At 52.7% G+C, this 15,181-nt stretch overlaps 6 protein-coding genes across 6 annotated transcripts; 4 read left to right on the plus strand and 2 right to left on the minus strand.

The window, feature by feature from the left end:
• Nucleotides 1-2,758: 2,758 nt before the first annotated feature.
• On the plus strand, nucleotides 2,759-4,822 carry N7532_007670 (uncharacterized protein; the record flags this gene model as incomplete). The annotated part of the gene is made up of 2 exons (XM_056620162.1): nucleotides 2,759-3,094; nucleotides 3,281-4,822. The coding sequence occupies 2 exons, from the start codon at nucleotides 2,759-2,761 to the stop codon at nucleotides 4,820-4,822; spliced, it is 1,878 nt and encodes a 625-aa protein (XP_056470968.1).
• Nucleotides 4,823-6,236: 1,414 nt separating this feature from the next.
• N7532_007671 (Calycin) lies at nucleotides 6,237-7,510 on the minus strand (the record flags this gene model as incomplete). Its single annotated transcript, XM_056620163.1, has 3 exons — nucleotides 6,237-6,624; nucleotides 6,668-6,863; nucleotides 7,366-7,510. The coding sequence occupies 3 exons, from the start codon at nucleotides 7,508-7,510 to the stop codon at nucleotides 6,237-6,239; spliced, it is 729 nt and encodes a 242-aa protein (XP_056470969.1).
• Nucleotides 7,511-7,707: 197 nt separating this feature from the next.
• Nucleotides 7,708-10,612, plus strand: N7532_007672 (uncharacterized protein; the record flags this gene model as incomplete). The annotated part of the gene is made up of 9 exons (XM_056620164.1): nucleotides 7,708-7,750; nucleotides 7,804-7,985; nucleotides 8,051-8,425; nucleotides 8,479-8,685; nucleotides 8,779-8,878; nucleotides 8,924-9,212; nucleotides 9,272-9,743; nucleotides 9,817-10,467; nucleotides 10,523-10,612. 9 exons carry the CDS (start codon nucleotides 7,708-7,710, stop codon nucleotides 10,610-10,612), a joined length of 2,409 nt encoding a protein of 802 aa, XP_056470970.1.
• A 551-nt stretch (nucleotides 10,613-11,163) lies between these two features.
• Nucleotides 11,164-11,781, plus strand: N7532_007673 (uncharacterized protein; the record flags this gene model as incomplete). The annotated part of the gene is made up of 1 exon (XM_056620165.1): nucleotides 11,164-11,781. One exon carries the CDS (start codon nucleotides 11,164-11,166, stop codon nucleotides 11,779-11,781), a length of 618 nt encoding a protein of 205 aa, XP_056470971.1.
• Nucleotides 11,782-12,846: 1,065 nt separating this feature from the next.
• htz1 (histone H2AZ) lies at nucleotides 12,847-13,598 on the minus strand (the record flags this gene model as incomplete). The annotated part of the gene is made up of 3 exons (XM_056620166.1): nucleotides 12,847-13,094; nucleotides 13,154-13,223; nucleotides 13,500-13,598. The coding sequence occupies 3 exons, from the start codon at nucleotides 13,596-13,598 to the stop codon at nucleotides 12,847-12,849; spliced, it is 417 nt and encodes a 138-aa protein (XP_056470972.1).
• Nucleotides 13,599-14,314: 716 nt separating this feature from the next.
• N7532_007675 (PHO88 family protein) lies at nucleotides 14,315-15,006 on the plus strand (the record flags this gene model as incomplete). Its single annotated transcript, XM_056620167.1, has 3 exons — nucleotides 14,315-14,331; nucleotides 14,394-14,554; nucleotides 14,621-15,006. The coding sequence occupies 3 exons, from the start codon at nucleotides 14,315-14,317 to the stop codon at nucleotides 15,004-15,006; spliced, it is 564 nt and encodes a 187-aa protein (XP_056470973.1).
• Nucleotides 15,007-15,181: the final 175 nt, after the last annotated feature.

The raw sequence follows: 15,181 nt of genomic DNA on the forward strand, positions 1-15,181 counted from the left end.
AGTTTGCGTCCATTTTTACGGTGGTCGTAGCACCGCGCTTATGCACGACTTTTCTTATAGCTCGATGCCGCGATGCTTCACCCCAGCCCCAGCCTACTTCGTATCTGCCCTCTTCGTATCTGCCCTGTTCGTATCATCCTGTGACATGTCTCAAGATCTTCAGGGACCGTTCGTGCTTCGTGTGATAGGTGATCCTTTGACCCTATCATTCGTGCTGGGCGACGATCAATCCAGGTGAAACCATTCGAGTTAGCCTCGCGAATCCTGCCTCCTGGAGACTGCGGTGCATGCCAATCCCTCTGTCGTCAGATCTGGTGACAACACCCGGGACGAAGGGTCTCGCCTTCAGTCCCCCCTTTTCCCCGAGGTAATCCCAGGTTGACCAAAATGGTCCTGAATGACCATCCTGCTCGTCAGTTGTGGGACTCATCTGGGATTTGAATCAGGCATCAGCATCCTCATCGGCATCACCAGCGGCATCACCCGAGGCCTCCGGGACCAATCCCGACGCGCCATTGGCTCGCCCTTAGTCCGCTCGACCGTGAGGCTATTATTGATGCAGGTCGTCCTGTCGCCGGCTTGTTTCTCCATGTCAATATGGACTAGCCAGGACCCATCGGCTTGGGTCTTGGGTTCGACGAACCCACCGCGATTCTCCACCTGCTGCCCGGCCGAAGCTGCAACGGGCATGCAGCGCTGGGGAAGTCGAAATAGATCGTCCGTCTGGGAAAAGGGGTCGGCTGACAGGTCTCCACGGCTTTTGTCGTATACTTTGTACTGGACGCAGCTGCAGACAAGCAGGATCAGATCAGGAGATCAGAAACCTTCATTCTTGTCCTCCAGCATAGCCACTGCCCCTCTTGAGGACACGGAGACTACTATAGTACCAAGAGAAAAGGGGGAGGGGATGCTCGGAAGAAAAGCAGGTAGCTCCGGGAGCTTCCCCATCCTCAGCTTGCTAGCTTGCACCGGCGTCCACCCATCCTGGGGCCTCTGCACGGTCTGTTGAGCCTGTCATTGGCACCCAGGGGGACTTGCCAGGAGCTCGAGAGCACTCCACCGGCTGCAGAGCATCGGAATGCGGCAAGTGATGTTCCCACGTTGTGCCCCGTTCCCACCGGTGGTTTCCAACCGGACTCTAGCGGGATTCTAGCTGGGCTTCGGGGCCCCTTCGTCGGTGCTTCGGCGCAGGCGCTAGAAACGGGGGATGCGCGGATCGTGGAGCAGAGAGGGGCAAAAAGGACGAAAGTTTCAATTTCGTGGAGTGGGCCTGGCGTCAACATAGCACCATGCGCCGTCAATCAGGGCGAGCTCCATCGCTCCATCGCAGGGAAGAAAATAAAAATTGCCGGGGAATCGCTGGGCCGTTCCGTCGGACCAAACTATTGGCGAGAGGGAGCCCCCTCCCCCTGAGAGGAGCAGCAATCAAGTGTGGCGTCGAATGATAGTCGGCGGGAGCAGAATAATGCCTCGTCAAGTGGCGACGCAAAGGGCTTCCAGATTGGTCATTTGCAATGTCACGGGGATCTCGAATAGGGGGGGAGGAGATGGGATGAAGGAGGTAGTATACATTAGATCCTAGGAAGACCTGACCCTAAGGAAGTCGGCTGGAGAACTCTACCTAAGTTAGGGTGGAAAATAAGAATAAGAATATAGGGGAATTAGAGTGTGTCAGGTAGAGCGGCGAAGCACGAGGCAGGCCGTGACCCGCGGGCTGTCACTGTGAAACTGCTCGTGCGAGATCGCCCTGGTATTACTACCAATATTACTCAAGACGAGTCCATTCAGGTACCTAGAGATACAAAACACCCACCGCAGTGACTATGCGTGATCGAGGTACAATCAAGTACTTGGAGATCGGATGAAATCCCTACCGGTGCCTGGTAAGAGACGGGGCGTGACGGTACGATTATACGGGAGGCACTGCCAGTACTACGAGTAAGTGTGGTATTGTATGGCTGTATGTATGGAATCGTAATCCGATACCCTTTCCCCGGTTGAGCCGGCCACCCGAGTCTCTTCACCACCCTCAAGTCCTGAATGTACTAGTAGTCAGGTCGGGATCGAAGATCGCAAGGGGAGCACGATGGGCACAGGTAATAATAGCAGTCGGAGGATTCGAATGTTCCAAGCGGAGAACAATAGATAGTCCGATTCGCCCCAGACCGAGTCCAGGGGTGGGAGCAGTGGAGGCACCCTGTCGAGTGGCTACTCACCTACTAGCAAGAGTAATAATAATCGGGTATATAAGATAGACTCGGCCAAAGGTTTCTTTTGTTTCTGCTCGCTGTCTCTTTTTCCGGTCTTTACCTCCTACTAGTCCTATACATACTGCAAGACTCGGTCTGCGGTGCGACGCCTGCTCACTGCCGGTCTACTCCTTTCTTGGCGAGTGTGGACCTCCCACTTCCGCCCCTTCAAAATCCTCTCTTCTTCCCCCGCTCTCCCATCCGGTGCGACAGTCTCAAAAGTCCACGGTCAAGTCTCGCTGGGAGATAAAAAAAAAAAAAAAAGCAACTGCCTCCCCCCACCTTCCCCCCCTTTTCCATGTCCTGGGGCCTTTACGACTTTGCATCGAGCGATTTGGATTTTGGTTTCTGCTCCGCACCGTCTTTTCCCTCGTCCAACCTCGTCCACGACTCCATGTCCGAGTAGTTCCGTGCAACGGATTTCGAGTCTCGGCCCCTGCTTGTGTGTGTTGCGTGTTGTGGTCGCCCACATTCCTCGGGTCTTCAAGGAATCCCTCTCCCTACCCCCCATGAGTTATCAGCAACCGGACATGTATCACGATCCCGCCGCGCGTTCCCCTGGCTCCCAGCGGCATCAACAACCCCTACATCGACAACCCTCCCGCCAGTTCGACGCCTACGGCCCCATGCCTGTCAATCTGTATGAGGACCAGATGGCTCGCTATGAGTCCGCTCGACTGGAACGCCTGAACCCGTCCATCCAGAACAATTCCTATGCCTACGATCTCTCCGGCTCCCAGACATGGAATCCCAACGGCTTCGCCAACGCTCAGTCCCTGGGTGGTATTCGCTCGGCTTCGGCCAGTCTGAAGCCCGCTGCTCGTGGTCGGGCCGGTCTTCCTACGGTATGATGATTTCTACATGTGGTTGCGTGTTGTTATTTTTTTTTTCTGCCCTTTTTTTCTCTCCCTCGGTGAGAGTCTGCATCCGACCCCAACAGAAAAAAAAAAAAAAAAAAAAAATACAATCACGACCGCACAACCCAACCACCCTTTTCGTTCGAGTCTCTGGCTAATTCTTTTTGATTTTAGACTTGGCTTGATCAACAGCCTGGTGTCCCTGGTGCCTTTTCCGGCATGGGTCCCAGTCCCGTCCAGAGCGCCGCGATGCGCCCGGAGGCTTCCGCCTCGTCCGAGGGCGATGACGAACTCATCCCCACGGCCATCGTCATCAAGAACATCCCGTTTGCCGTCAAGAAGGAACAGCTGGTGCAACTGATGACCGAGTTGAGCCTGCCCCTGCCCTACGCGTTCAACTACCATTTCGACAATGGCGTGTTCCGTGGCCTGGCCTTTGCCAACTTCACCTCCGCGGAGGAGACGGCCACCGTAATCGACATGCTCAACCACTTCGAACTGCAAGGTCGCAAGTTGCGGGTCGAATACAAGAAGATGCTGCCTCTGCAGGAGCGGGAACGGATCGAGCGGGAGAAGCGAGAGCGTCGCGGTCAGCTCGAGGAGCAGCACCGGCCCATGGCGTCCTCACAGCTGCATACCCAGAGTTCCATGTCCTCGCTGACTTCCCACATCCCGGCGACCTCGCCGTCGCCCGTGTCGCAGCGGGGCCAGAAGCTGGGTAAGTCGAACATGACGCCCCTGGGTTACCGAGGAACTCCCGTGCCTGATCGCGAGGATGAAGTAGAGGTCGATTTGAACGACAAGCAGACGCTTTCCTACTACTCGGAACTGCTCCTGTTCAAGCAGGACAACAGTCGTGACTCCGTCATCTTCCCGCCCAACCTCACTCCGTCCCAGCGCCGCACGGTTCACACCCTGGCACACAACATGGGCCTGGCCCATGCCTCCCGCGGCAGTGGGGATCAGCGCCAGGTCCAGGTCTTCAAGGTGGCCCCCGGCACCAACGTCAGCCCGCCCTTGTCCTCGATCCCTCCCGCGGGTCAATCCGATAGTGCTCGTCGTGGCCTCAACCGCGCGGCCACGATCGACTTCAGCGAGGCTCGCAACGAAGGTGGCCCCGGAGCTTTCAACACCCTCCGCGGTGGTCAGAGCTCGAACTTCCTGGGTGTGATGGACTCGCCCGGCAACTTCGCCAACACGCAGAATCTGCGCGCCGCCAAGTCGTTCGCCGACTTGCGCTCCTACACCCCTTCCCCTGTCCCGTCCTCCGCCAGCTTCCCGGCCGCCCTGCAGTCCAACGGAACCCGCGTGCAGTACGAAGGCGCCCCGACTGCGACCTCCAACACCCCGACCCTCACCTCCGCCCCATCCGGCTCCTCCCTCGGTATGCAGCGTGATGATAACCTGTTGGTCAACAGCCTTGGTGGCCTCTCTCTGGGTACGGGTATTGGGGGCCCGAATTCAAGCCCTCGGCGATTGCGCGGTATGTTCTCCTGGGAGCAGGACAGCCAACCCTCGGCCGCAGGTGCCATTGGCAGCAACCGTGGAATGGGAGTTGGATTTGACAATGCCCAGCAAGAGCGCATGCCGATTCGCCAACCCCGTGGCCCGACTCCCGAGAAGGGCACCGGTTTCCGCCGCCAAAACGGACACCAGACTCGCGGCAGTGACGAGCTTCGTTCCAACACTGGCGGTGTCGAGATCATTGTGGAGTAGACAAAAAGAACACCCCATTTCGTGCCAGCCACCATCTCCCCACCACTACCAACCCATTGACACACCCACCCTCCTCCAATGTTGGCGAGCGATATGATTTTTGACGATGGCGAACTTCCCTCCCCCCGTTCCACTCCCCTATTTTCTTGCCAGCATCCAACCTGATTTGCCGCCAAACGAATACGACACACATTGTATCACGAGGCCCTGTTCTGCGAAATTACCGGCTTACGATTCGATGAGGGATGACGAGATGACAAACCAACAAAAAGACCAGAAAATCCATTGTTTCGCTGATCTAGCCAAGTTTAGACGTTATTTTTGGGGCAGCCCAGCACTCGCCACAGTTTTCCCCGTTGCCGAGTAAACTCTGGACTTTTTTTTATTACTTTTTTTTTCCTTCTTTTTCTGATTTCTATCTGATCTTTTCTTCTTTTTTCTTGATATCTGCGGGCGCCCGTTTGCAAATCTCCATGGCTTGTTTTTTCCTGTGTTCCCTCAGAAACACTCGGAGCGGATCACGACCCTCACGCCGCTTGGTGACGCGGGACGCATACGAAGAATGACCTTCAAAAGAACCCTGCCTTAGAACAGACAAGGCAGGAGACACGACAATATCAGCATTTGCATTTTTTGCCTGTTAAGTTGTTTTTTTCTTCTTTTTTCCCCTTCCTTTTTTGTGTACATGGGGGGCGACTCGCATCTGTTTAATGTTTTGGTGCGCCTTTTTTCTTCTGTTGTTCTCCTCTGTGACTCCTAATTACTCGAACTGCAGCACCTGCAATGTCGATCGGGGATCCGGAGCGAGTCAAGATATAACGCCAGTTGCCACAAGCATCCCCTTTTCTCTCTCCTCTTCTGCCTTCCTGCTTGATTTGACGTTCCGATCTGCTCTCGCAGGATCGATCAGGTACTCGGGCGGATTTGGTCTTTCCTCTTATTTGACTCGTTACATGGATGGGATCGTGATTTCTTCAATGGTTTTGATGGATTCGAATCATCCATGCCTCGGTTCGATTTTTGGTGATGGCCCGTTCGGGTGTCCATCGATGGTTCGTTTCTTCATCTTTGGTATCTTTGCAGTATAGGGGCTTTTCTCCTTTGATTTTGTACTCAGATCTTGCCAATCCATGTACTCTTTAGTGCTATACTAATTTTCCAAGGGTTTTCGTAGTATAATAGATGTAGCCAGTTGAACATAGGTGTTCACATCATGGAAGCTTCAACTCTGCTTACCCCAGATGAGGTAAAATGCGTTCAACAACTCGTATGCTTGAGTAGTGCGGAGCAGTGGGTTTTTAGGGACTTGGCAACGTGAAAGTATTGCATGTAATTATCCTTGATCAGTCTTTGGCTATTATTGAGATCCATCTCAGGGTATTTAGCTGACCGTCTGCGAATCAATCACAAAGAGTCAAAGGGCGCCGTAATCTGCAACCGCCCTGGCACCAATCCGGACCACGACTTTCATTTTGAAAACCTTCATGCAGAAAATAAACATGAGCTTCTGGCGTGAGGCGTCATTGCGTGGCCTCTGAACAAGGCCAATAAGCGCGGCTGGCAGACAAGCATCGCCACGGTCTCGGGGTTGGAATATTCTCTCTGCGAGATTGGCGATCTCCTTGACTTCGAGATCCTTGAGAGCTTTGAGGATTTGGTTGATTGTATCCTGAGGGAGCCCTTCTTTCTTCCTCGAGTAAACGTCGATCTCAGCAGAAGTGAAAAGAATTTTGGCAAAATATGTGACCACCGACTGGGTGCCATCCTCCGCATGGCCAAATCCAAGACACTCCCAGTCCGGGCTTGCTATCATCAACCAGCCTTTCCCACGCCAGTCCCAAGCACTTTGATTCCCGGGGGCCATGAACAGATTTAACCTTGTCAGAGCCAACTGCCTGGTATTGCACCAGGTCATCGATCTTTGTCACCCCGGAAGACTCGATCTCCTTGCAGGTCATATTGACGTTGCGCTTGCCCTTCCACAACGGAAGTCTTGAGTGGGTGACATGTCCCAATAAAGACCTCATTTGTCGGATGGACACTTTTTGCCGTTAGTGGTGTATGCTTTGGGCGGTCCTATTGTGAATTTGGAGACCATGGTCTGAGATTCTTCTGTGGCAGGAATATATGCCAACGCGATGGTCCAATGAGTGAACCCTACTTCTCAAATTTCCACTGAGGCGGGGCGTTTTTCTGCCAGAGGCAGGAAGGGATATCTTTGTCGATTACCATCGAAGGCGATTAATTTTTGAATCTATTGCATATTGAAGGTCATGGATTTGAGTTGAAGCACCTTCGAGACAAGCGAATATTCTTATCGCAGATTGTCATGTCGATGAGCAGGGTCTCGTGGAACTTTGAACCGACCCTCATGGAAGTAGTTGGTGGTTTACCTGGAGAACGTTTTTAGGGTATGAAGCTTTCACGGCCAAGATATTATTTGATACTAACATACAAATTCTGTAACAGGACTAGGATTTGTATCTGATGCAGGGTATAATGAAACAGACTCGGTGCAATCTCGTATGGATGTGAGAACATACTCTCTCGGTGGAGCTCCGCCAGTTTTCCCTCTTCCTCCTCCTCCTCCTCCTCCTCCTCCTCCTCCTCCTCCTCCTCCTCCTCCTCCTCCCAACCCACACTCCACATCCACACTAATGCAGGACTGGAAATGATTCGGGACACCATGCTGGCTGTTCCAGATAGCGTTCTAGTCTTATCTCGGACTTCTCAGCGAGTTGTTCGACGGCCCGAAGACTTGACGGGCCGACGACGCTTGGAGTTATGAAACGGCAACGACTGCATTCAAATGTACGCCGGTCGACGTTCGTTCTGCCGATGCATTAAGGCTGACTTTCCCCACTCCTCATTAAGCTGCCATCATAATGCCTGCTGCAGACTCTCAGCGTCCCCTACGGGTTTCGATCGGTCGGTCATGTCTGTCCCTCTGGTATGAATCGGAATAACTCACCCGAAATCAGACAGGGTCGGTACCTTCACGGACTGCGTTTGCAAAATTGCGAGCCAAGATGATATCGTGATCAAGATCTTGTCGGTGGACAACAAGAACTATCCTGACGCTCCAGCAGAGGCTATCCGGCGAGTGCTGGAAAAGTACAATGGCTGTTCGATTCCCCGGGGCACCAAGCTGGACTGCAAAGACGTGGGTGAATAGCTAGATCTTGTCTTCTATCCCGTTTATCTTTCTGAAAATACGTCTTGGCATAGAATGGATTCGGATGGGCACGACAGTGGGCGACCAACGCCTTGCTTGAGCGCAAGGGCGAGCGCACAGCTTTCATGGAGACTGCCGGCTTCAAAGACATCTTGCAGATCGGGAACCAAGCCCGACCGAACATGTTCGACCTGGCAATCCAACGACCGCAACCATTGTATTCGGATGTTTTCGAAGTCGACGAAAGGGTTGTGCTTGAGCGTTGCAATGACTCAAATCTTCGTGATCTAGACCTACATTATCCAGAGCCACTACAGACTGTCATTGGCACTTCCGGGCAAAAGCTTCATATCATCCAGCCACTCGATGCTGAAAGCACACAGAAGTATTTATTACGGATATACGATTGTGGCTTCCGATCTGTCACGGTTTGCCTGATGCATTCATACATATTCCCGATCATGGACTTCAAGTCCAAAAGTTGGCACAGGAAATTGGTTTCGAGCACATATCGCTCTCACACCAAGTGTCGCAGCGATCGAGGATTGTCCCTCGAGGCAACTCTACCTTGGTTGACGGATATCTCACGCCAACTATTGAGCGATATCTCTCCCATTTCAGCGCCAGCTTTCCCAATTTGGAGAATGGCCACACCAAGTTGGAATTCATGCAATCCGACGGCGGTCTTGTACCTGCCTCTGAGCAATCCGGACTCCATGCCATTCAGTCTGGCCCAGCCGGTGGTGTAGTTGGCTATGCACGGACTTAATGCGATCCCAAGTTGAACGTTCCCATCATTGGTTTCGACATGGGAGGTACAAGCACCGATGTCAGTCGATACGACGGACAGTTTGATCAAATATTTGAGACTACCACGCCTGGTATCCCCATCTAATCTCCTCAATTGAATGTCAATACGATCGCAGCTGGAGGCGGGAGTATTCTTTCTTGGAAGGACTCTTTGATGGCTGTTGGGCCAGAAAACGCCTCGTCACATCCCGGTCCAGCATGCTACAGAAAAAAAGGACCCTTGACCGTGACTGATGCAAACCTTGCCCTAGGGAGATTTCTTCCAGATCATTTTCCCTCGGTATTTGGTCCCAACGAGGATGAACCATTGGCTTGTGATATTGTCCTCTCAAAATTTAAAGAATTGACTGCTGCCGTCAACCGCGACACTGGAAAGCTTTTGACATGGGCAGAGGTGGCACAGGGGTATGTGATCAGAGCTCAACATCTAACATGCCTCTCAAGCTAAAATCACGTTCGTCTAGGTTCTTGCAGGTCGCGAACTCATCGATGTGCGGCCCTGTTCGCCAGCTGACGGAAGGAAGAAGAAATGATGCTGCGAAACACTACCTCGCTTCCTTCGGAGGAGCAGGAGGACAACATGCTTGTGCTATAGCTGAAGCACTCGGTATCAGGCGTGTCCTCATCCATAAGCATTCTTCCATCCTGTCTGTGTATGGCATTGGCTTGGTCGACATCGTGAATGATGAAGAGAGGCCGTATGGCAAAGCATTCGAGGACTCAGCAAAGGATACGATATATTCAGATCTAGAAGAGCTGTCAAATATCTCGCGAAATCACACCACGATGAGTCGTTATTCTCATGTGGAGGTCAGCCAATCTCTCTTCATGCGCTATGACGGTAGTGAAACTTCACTGATGGTGCAGGCCGGAAACGGTGGCGATGCAAAACAAGATTTCATCAACGCTCATCACCAGCAATTTGGTTTTACCCCGGTAAATCGGAAAATAATCGTGGGTAATATTCGCGTTCGGGCTGTGGGGGAAAAGCAACTTTGGCGCCGACGAGGTCCCCGAGCTAGAGGCATTGCTTAATCCGAACGCAAAAGCATCTCTCCCTAAGCCTACGTCAACCAAGTCCGTCTACTTCAAGTCCCCTGGGTGGGTCGAAGCTCCGGTATATCTTGGATGTTTGCCTGTTGGGAGCACTGTTGAGGGACCGGCTTTGGTGGTCGACAATACGCAGACTATAGTTGTCAACCCTAACTGTTCGGTAACAGCTACCAAGGATCTTCTGATACTGGATTTCGGCTACGAAGAAAGGTCGGTCAGTGCCAGACTCATCGACCCAATTCAGCTCTCCGTCTTCCGTCATCGGTTCTATGGAGTAGCCGAGCAGATGGGACGAGTATTGCAGAAAGTCAGCGTGAGTGCAAATATCAAGGAGCGCTTCGATTTCAGTTGTGCCATCTTTTGGCCGGATGGCTTTTTAGTCGCCAATGCACCTCATGTCCCTGCAATTATTAGCAGTATGGGATTTGCTGTCAAGTCGCAGATTCAGCAGTGGTCAGGCAAGCTACAGGATGGCGATGCCCTACTTTCCAATTCACCCGCTTTTGGAGGTGTTCATCTACCAGATTTGACCGTCATAACGCCAGTCTTTGATTCCGAAGGGAAGGATATTATCTTCTGGACAGTTTCCAGAGGTCATCATGCTGATGTGAGCTCTTTGTTTTTTCTCTAAACGGCAATTTTCTTACTAAATTCACCTCCAGGTCGGCGGAATCTTCCCCGGCTCTATGCCTCCTTCATGGAAACGGTTATGCGAAGAGGGCACCGTGTTCAACTCGTTCCTTCTTGTTTGACAAGGAAAGTTTGCAGAAGAAAACCTCAAGCGTATTCTCTGCGATGAGCCTGCCAAATATCCCGGCTCAAGTGGCTCGAGATGCTTCGAGTGACCGATATCAAGGCTTAGGTAGCTGCCAATCACTGCGGAATCCGTCTCGTCAGACAATTGATTCAGGAGTATACAATGGACGTGGTCCAAGTAAGTGGCGGGTTTGCTTCCTCCCCAGACATTGGCTGTTGAATAATAGATGTATATGGGGGCCATCCAGGACTCCGCTGAGCTAGCAACTCGCAACCTTTTCAAGAACCTATCAAAGAAATTCCATGGAAACGCGATTTCCGCAGTCGGCTACATGGATGACGATACCCCGATTCAGTTAATTGTCACAATTGATGAGGAAAGCGGCTCTGCTGTGTTTGATTTCCCTGGGACCGGGCCAGAAGTTTACGGTAATCCTCAAGTCCCATTGTCCCATGCCAGAAAGCAATACACTTACACACAGAAACAGGTAACTGGAATGCACCCATCGCAATTTGCAACTCGGCCGTGACCTTTGCCTTGAGATGCATGGTAGACTCGGACATCCCCTTCAACCATGGCTGCATCAAGCCGATCTCCATCATCACCCCCGATAAATCGCTCCTCAACCCAAGCGTCGAGGCAGCTGTCTGCGCCGGCAATGTATTGACGTCGCAGCGAATAGTCGATGTCATCTTCAAAGCATTCCGAGTCTGCGCCGCAAGCCAAGGCTGCATGGATAATTTCACCTTCGGTCTAGACGGCGACAACGGCTTCGGGTATTACGAGACTATTGCGGGTGGTAGCGGAGCCGGGCCGGGATGGAATGGGACCAGCCTGGTTCATACAGATATGACCAACACGAGAATCACAGACCCAGAATCGCTCGAGCAGCGGTATCCAGTCATTCTACGGCGATTCTCGTTTCGACCTGCCAGTGGTGGGAAAGGAGCTTGGAACGGTGGCGAGGGTGTGATCCGCGATGTGGAATTCCGACTTTCCATGTCCGCTTCTATCCTGTCTGAGCGCCGCAGTTTGGCCCCATACGGTCTAGAAGGGGGAGCAGGTGGGCAGCGTGGTCGGAATTCTTGGGTGAGTCGGAGATCGGGGCTGAAGAGCTCAGTTGGGGGAAGAATTCGGTTCATGTGGAGCAGGGGGGTTGGGTGATCATCGGAACGCCTGGTGGTGGTGGCTTTGGAACAAAAGATAATGTCGCGCGGACGAGTGAAGATATAACACTCGAAAAGCTATCGGGATTTGTGCCGGTTGCTAGTGGTAGTGTGGCAGAGGATCGTGCTTTGGCAGAGCAAGTCTGAGGTTGATATATACTGGGCATCGATGCGCTGTATATATTTTAGCGGCGAGGGTTTCGAATCGCATTTTAGATGCTAGTGCTTGTTTATTTTCATTCATAGTGTGTTGGTCTAAGAATCCAACTCCTATGCGATGCATAGTGACTCCAAGCTGCACCATCCATTTCAGCTCAGATCCATCCAATTTGGGTCTGTGGATTGTCTTCTCCGCGGCCGATTGTTTACCTCCGAATTGTTTATTGTTTGTCTCGGCATGTTCCTGTCGATCCCCCATATGCACGCCAAGTCCAGCCCACTTGCGCATGAGGGGATCTGAAACATCGATAAAGCGACATGCACCCTTAAACTACTTATATTATGGAGTTCGCATAATAATTTACATAGTACCACAGGGAAATCCGAATGCGCCGCGACAAGATGTACGCGCGACACTTCTACTTGCCAAGGCAACTCGGCTTCGCGCGGAATGCGGCCCGCGATTTCCTCAGCGGGCCTTGAGATGAGACAACACTGCCATGGATCCCATCTCGATGGCCCATTCGTCTCAACTCGCGATAGCGATAGCACCGAAAAACTTTCAGTATCTCAGTACCTTAATGCGGTCTGAAGATTGCCCGGTCTCGACGTGCTGTTATTACGACGCACTATCAGGGGCTGGGTCTCTACAAGTAGCATTGCCACGTTACACCAAGCCAATAGAAACAGTAGTTTAAGAATTCAACGACTACCAGGATAACCCCCCATTTTCCCATTACAGCGCCCGTGAACTGGAAGTAAAAATTGACGCGAAAAGCACATACAAAAACCGGGGAATAGACTCATACATCAGAAGTAACACGCCATAAACGAAATCACAAGAGAGGAGGATAGGCGACCAAAAATTCCAAGTCACGCCAGCCATTCATGTGCAAGGTCCCATTCAAAGTTCAGGCTTGCCCTTCTTCTTTTGCTCGACCTTCAGAAGCAGGGCACGGTTGATGCGGGGCAGAACACCACCAAAGGCAATGGTCGCGCGGATAAGGGTGTCCAATTCTTCATCACCACGGATAGCGAGTTGGAGGTGGCGGGGCGTGATACGCTTGACCTTCAGGTCCTTGGCGGCGTTGCCGGCCAATTCCAGGACTTCGGCAGTCAGGTACTCGAGGACAGCAGTAACGTAGACAGCGGCTGCGAACGAGTGAGCGTCGTGAGAGACGAACGGCATCGCAAAATAGGGAGGAGCATACCTTTAGCACCAACGCGCATCTTGTTCTGGGTGTTGTTCTTCAAGAAACGCTTAACACGACCACAGGGGAACTAGAAGAGAACTGGTGTCAGTAACGATGTAAACTTGTCGCAAAACGACCAAACAAGCGTGATCCGAGAGTGGAAGTAAACGGAACGGGCATGCGACAAAGGTTGCGTGAGGCCTAAAGACCCTGGCCTGACTCTGAGCCGGCCGGGTGGTGAGGGGGAGGCGGAACGACGCGTCTTCGCATCCATGTTGATCATCACTCAGATGGCCCTTATCGCACGCCCATTCCCTTGACAACCAGTTCAACGGATGCGCCACATTACCGACGATGCACTGACCTGAAGACCAGCCTTCGCGCTGTGGGACTTCTGGGCCTTCCCCGCAGAGTCCTTGGAACCACCCTTTCCACCGATGGACTTTCCCTTTCCACCAGGCATATTGACAGATTTAAGAATCGCAAAAAGTGTTGGTAGTGCGACAGACGAGGATCACTGGCGATCGGGCACGAGAGGGGATGAAGAAGCGACTTGAAAGGTGGGTAGACACGCGCGTTGTTGATGGTTGGAGAGGTTAGAAATGTTCCAAGCGGCCGGTCGCTAAAGACGGCCCGACGCTAGTCCCGATGCGGTAATACCATCTCAAGGTCGCCTGGGCAAGCAACTGCGCGATAGCAGACAGGCAGACGGCTCATATTGGTTGCGACTCATCGAGGTGCGAATACCTGGACAGAGCAGGGAGGCTGCCTGTGCCTAAGAGGGGCCTCCAACAGGGATTGTGCCTAGCGCGAGCTCATTGTGCGGGCAAGTCCATCACCATGTCATCTGGGATCGCTGCAGTCCAGATGCAGGATGGTCATAGTGAAGATTTTCCTCAAGGCGGCAAAGAGGGTACTTTGTGGGCCCTGCTGACAGCAGTCGGTTCGTGGTGGCTGATCATTATTGCCCTCAACCCAGGTTGAAGCTGCAATTCGATAGTCCATCTTTCAAGCTGAGCGTGGAGCGGATGCGTTATCACGTGACGCGGCCCGATGGTTCATCCGTCCTGGCCGAACGCCAGGTGGCCCGGGGCAGTTTCGACTTTTGTGTTTTGTCCCCATACTCCGATCCTCCTCCCCCGTCCCCCTCCGGTTATTCAAAGGGTTCAAATCGACAATATGGTGTCTCCGCAGATGTATGCTCGCTCTGGAAATTTTGATGTTCTTTTCATCCTCGTCCCGATGCTGACCCATGCAGTACCAACCTGGCCATCATCCTGGCGATGATGCAGCTGGCCAAGAAGGTTCCCTTCGAGGATCCTCAGGTCCTGATGCTGGTGCGCGCCATGTACATTCTGTCGAACGTCCTGATTCTGGGTCTCTACCTCTTCACCCAGTCGAAGATCAATGGAAAGAAAGGTATGTGGGTCCGCGTTTCCCCCTCAGCGCGAGTCCCTAACTGACATCGCGTGCCTTGGTTGATAGACATGTCTACGCTCAAGTACGTTGAGCCCGCCCCCATGGGTAGCGGCGAGGAGGCCAAGCCCATCACGACCACCAACATGGACTACGATAAGGGTCAGCTGCGTCAGTTGATGCGCAGCCAGCTGATGGGTGTCGGCATGATGGGTGTGATGCACCTGTACTTCAACTACACCAACCCCCTACTCATCCAGTCGATCATCCCGCTGAAGAGCGCCATCGAGTCGAACCTGGTCAAGATCCACGTTTTCGGCAAGCCAGCCACCGGTGACCTAGCCCGCCCCTTCAAGAGCGGCGGCGGCTTCATGTCCCAGGGTGCCCCCAAGAGTGACAAGGCCTCGATTGAGAACGCCGAGAAGAACTACCGTGGCGGTGTCAAGGAGGAGTAAGCGTTGGCGTTGGCCCGATGGTTATTTGCCTTGGTTCTCCCCCATCATTGGATTTGGAGATTTAACCTCGTACTGAGTGACTTGTCTCCATACCGGGTTTTATAATCAAGTCCATTCACTTGCGGGGAGGGATATCTCAGGGGCATGAAGAGATGCGACGACTTGCTTCTTCTGT

This window comes from Penicillium argentinense (genome assembly GCF_028826775.1).
Source record: "Penicillium argentinense strain IBT 30761 chromosome Unknown utg000009l_segment0_segment0, whole genome shotgun sequence".
Taxonomy (NCBI): Eukaryota; Fungi; Ascomycota; class Eurotiomycetes; order Eurotiales; family Aspergillaceae; genus Penicillium; species Penicillium argentinense.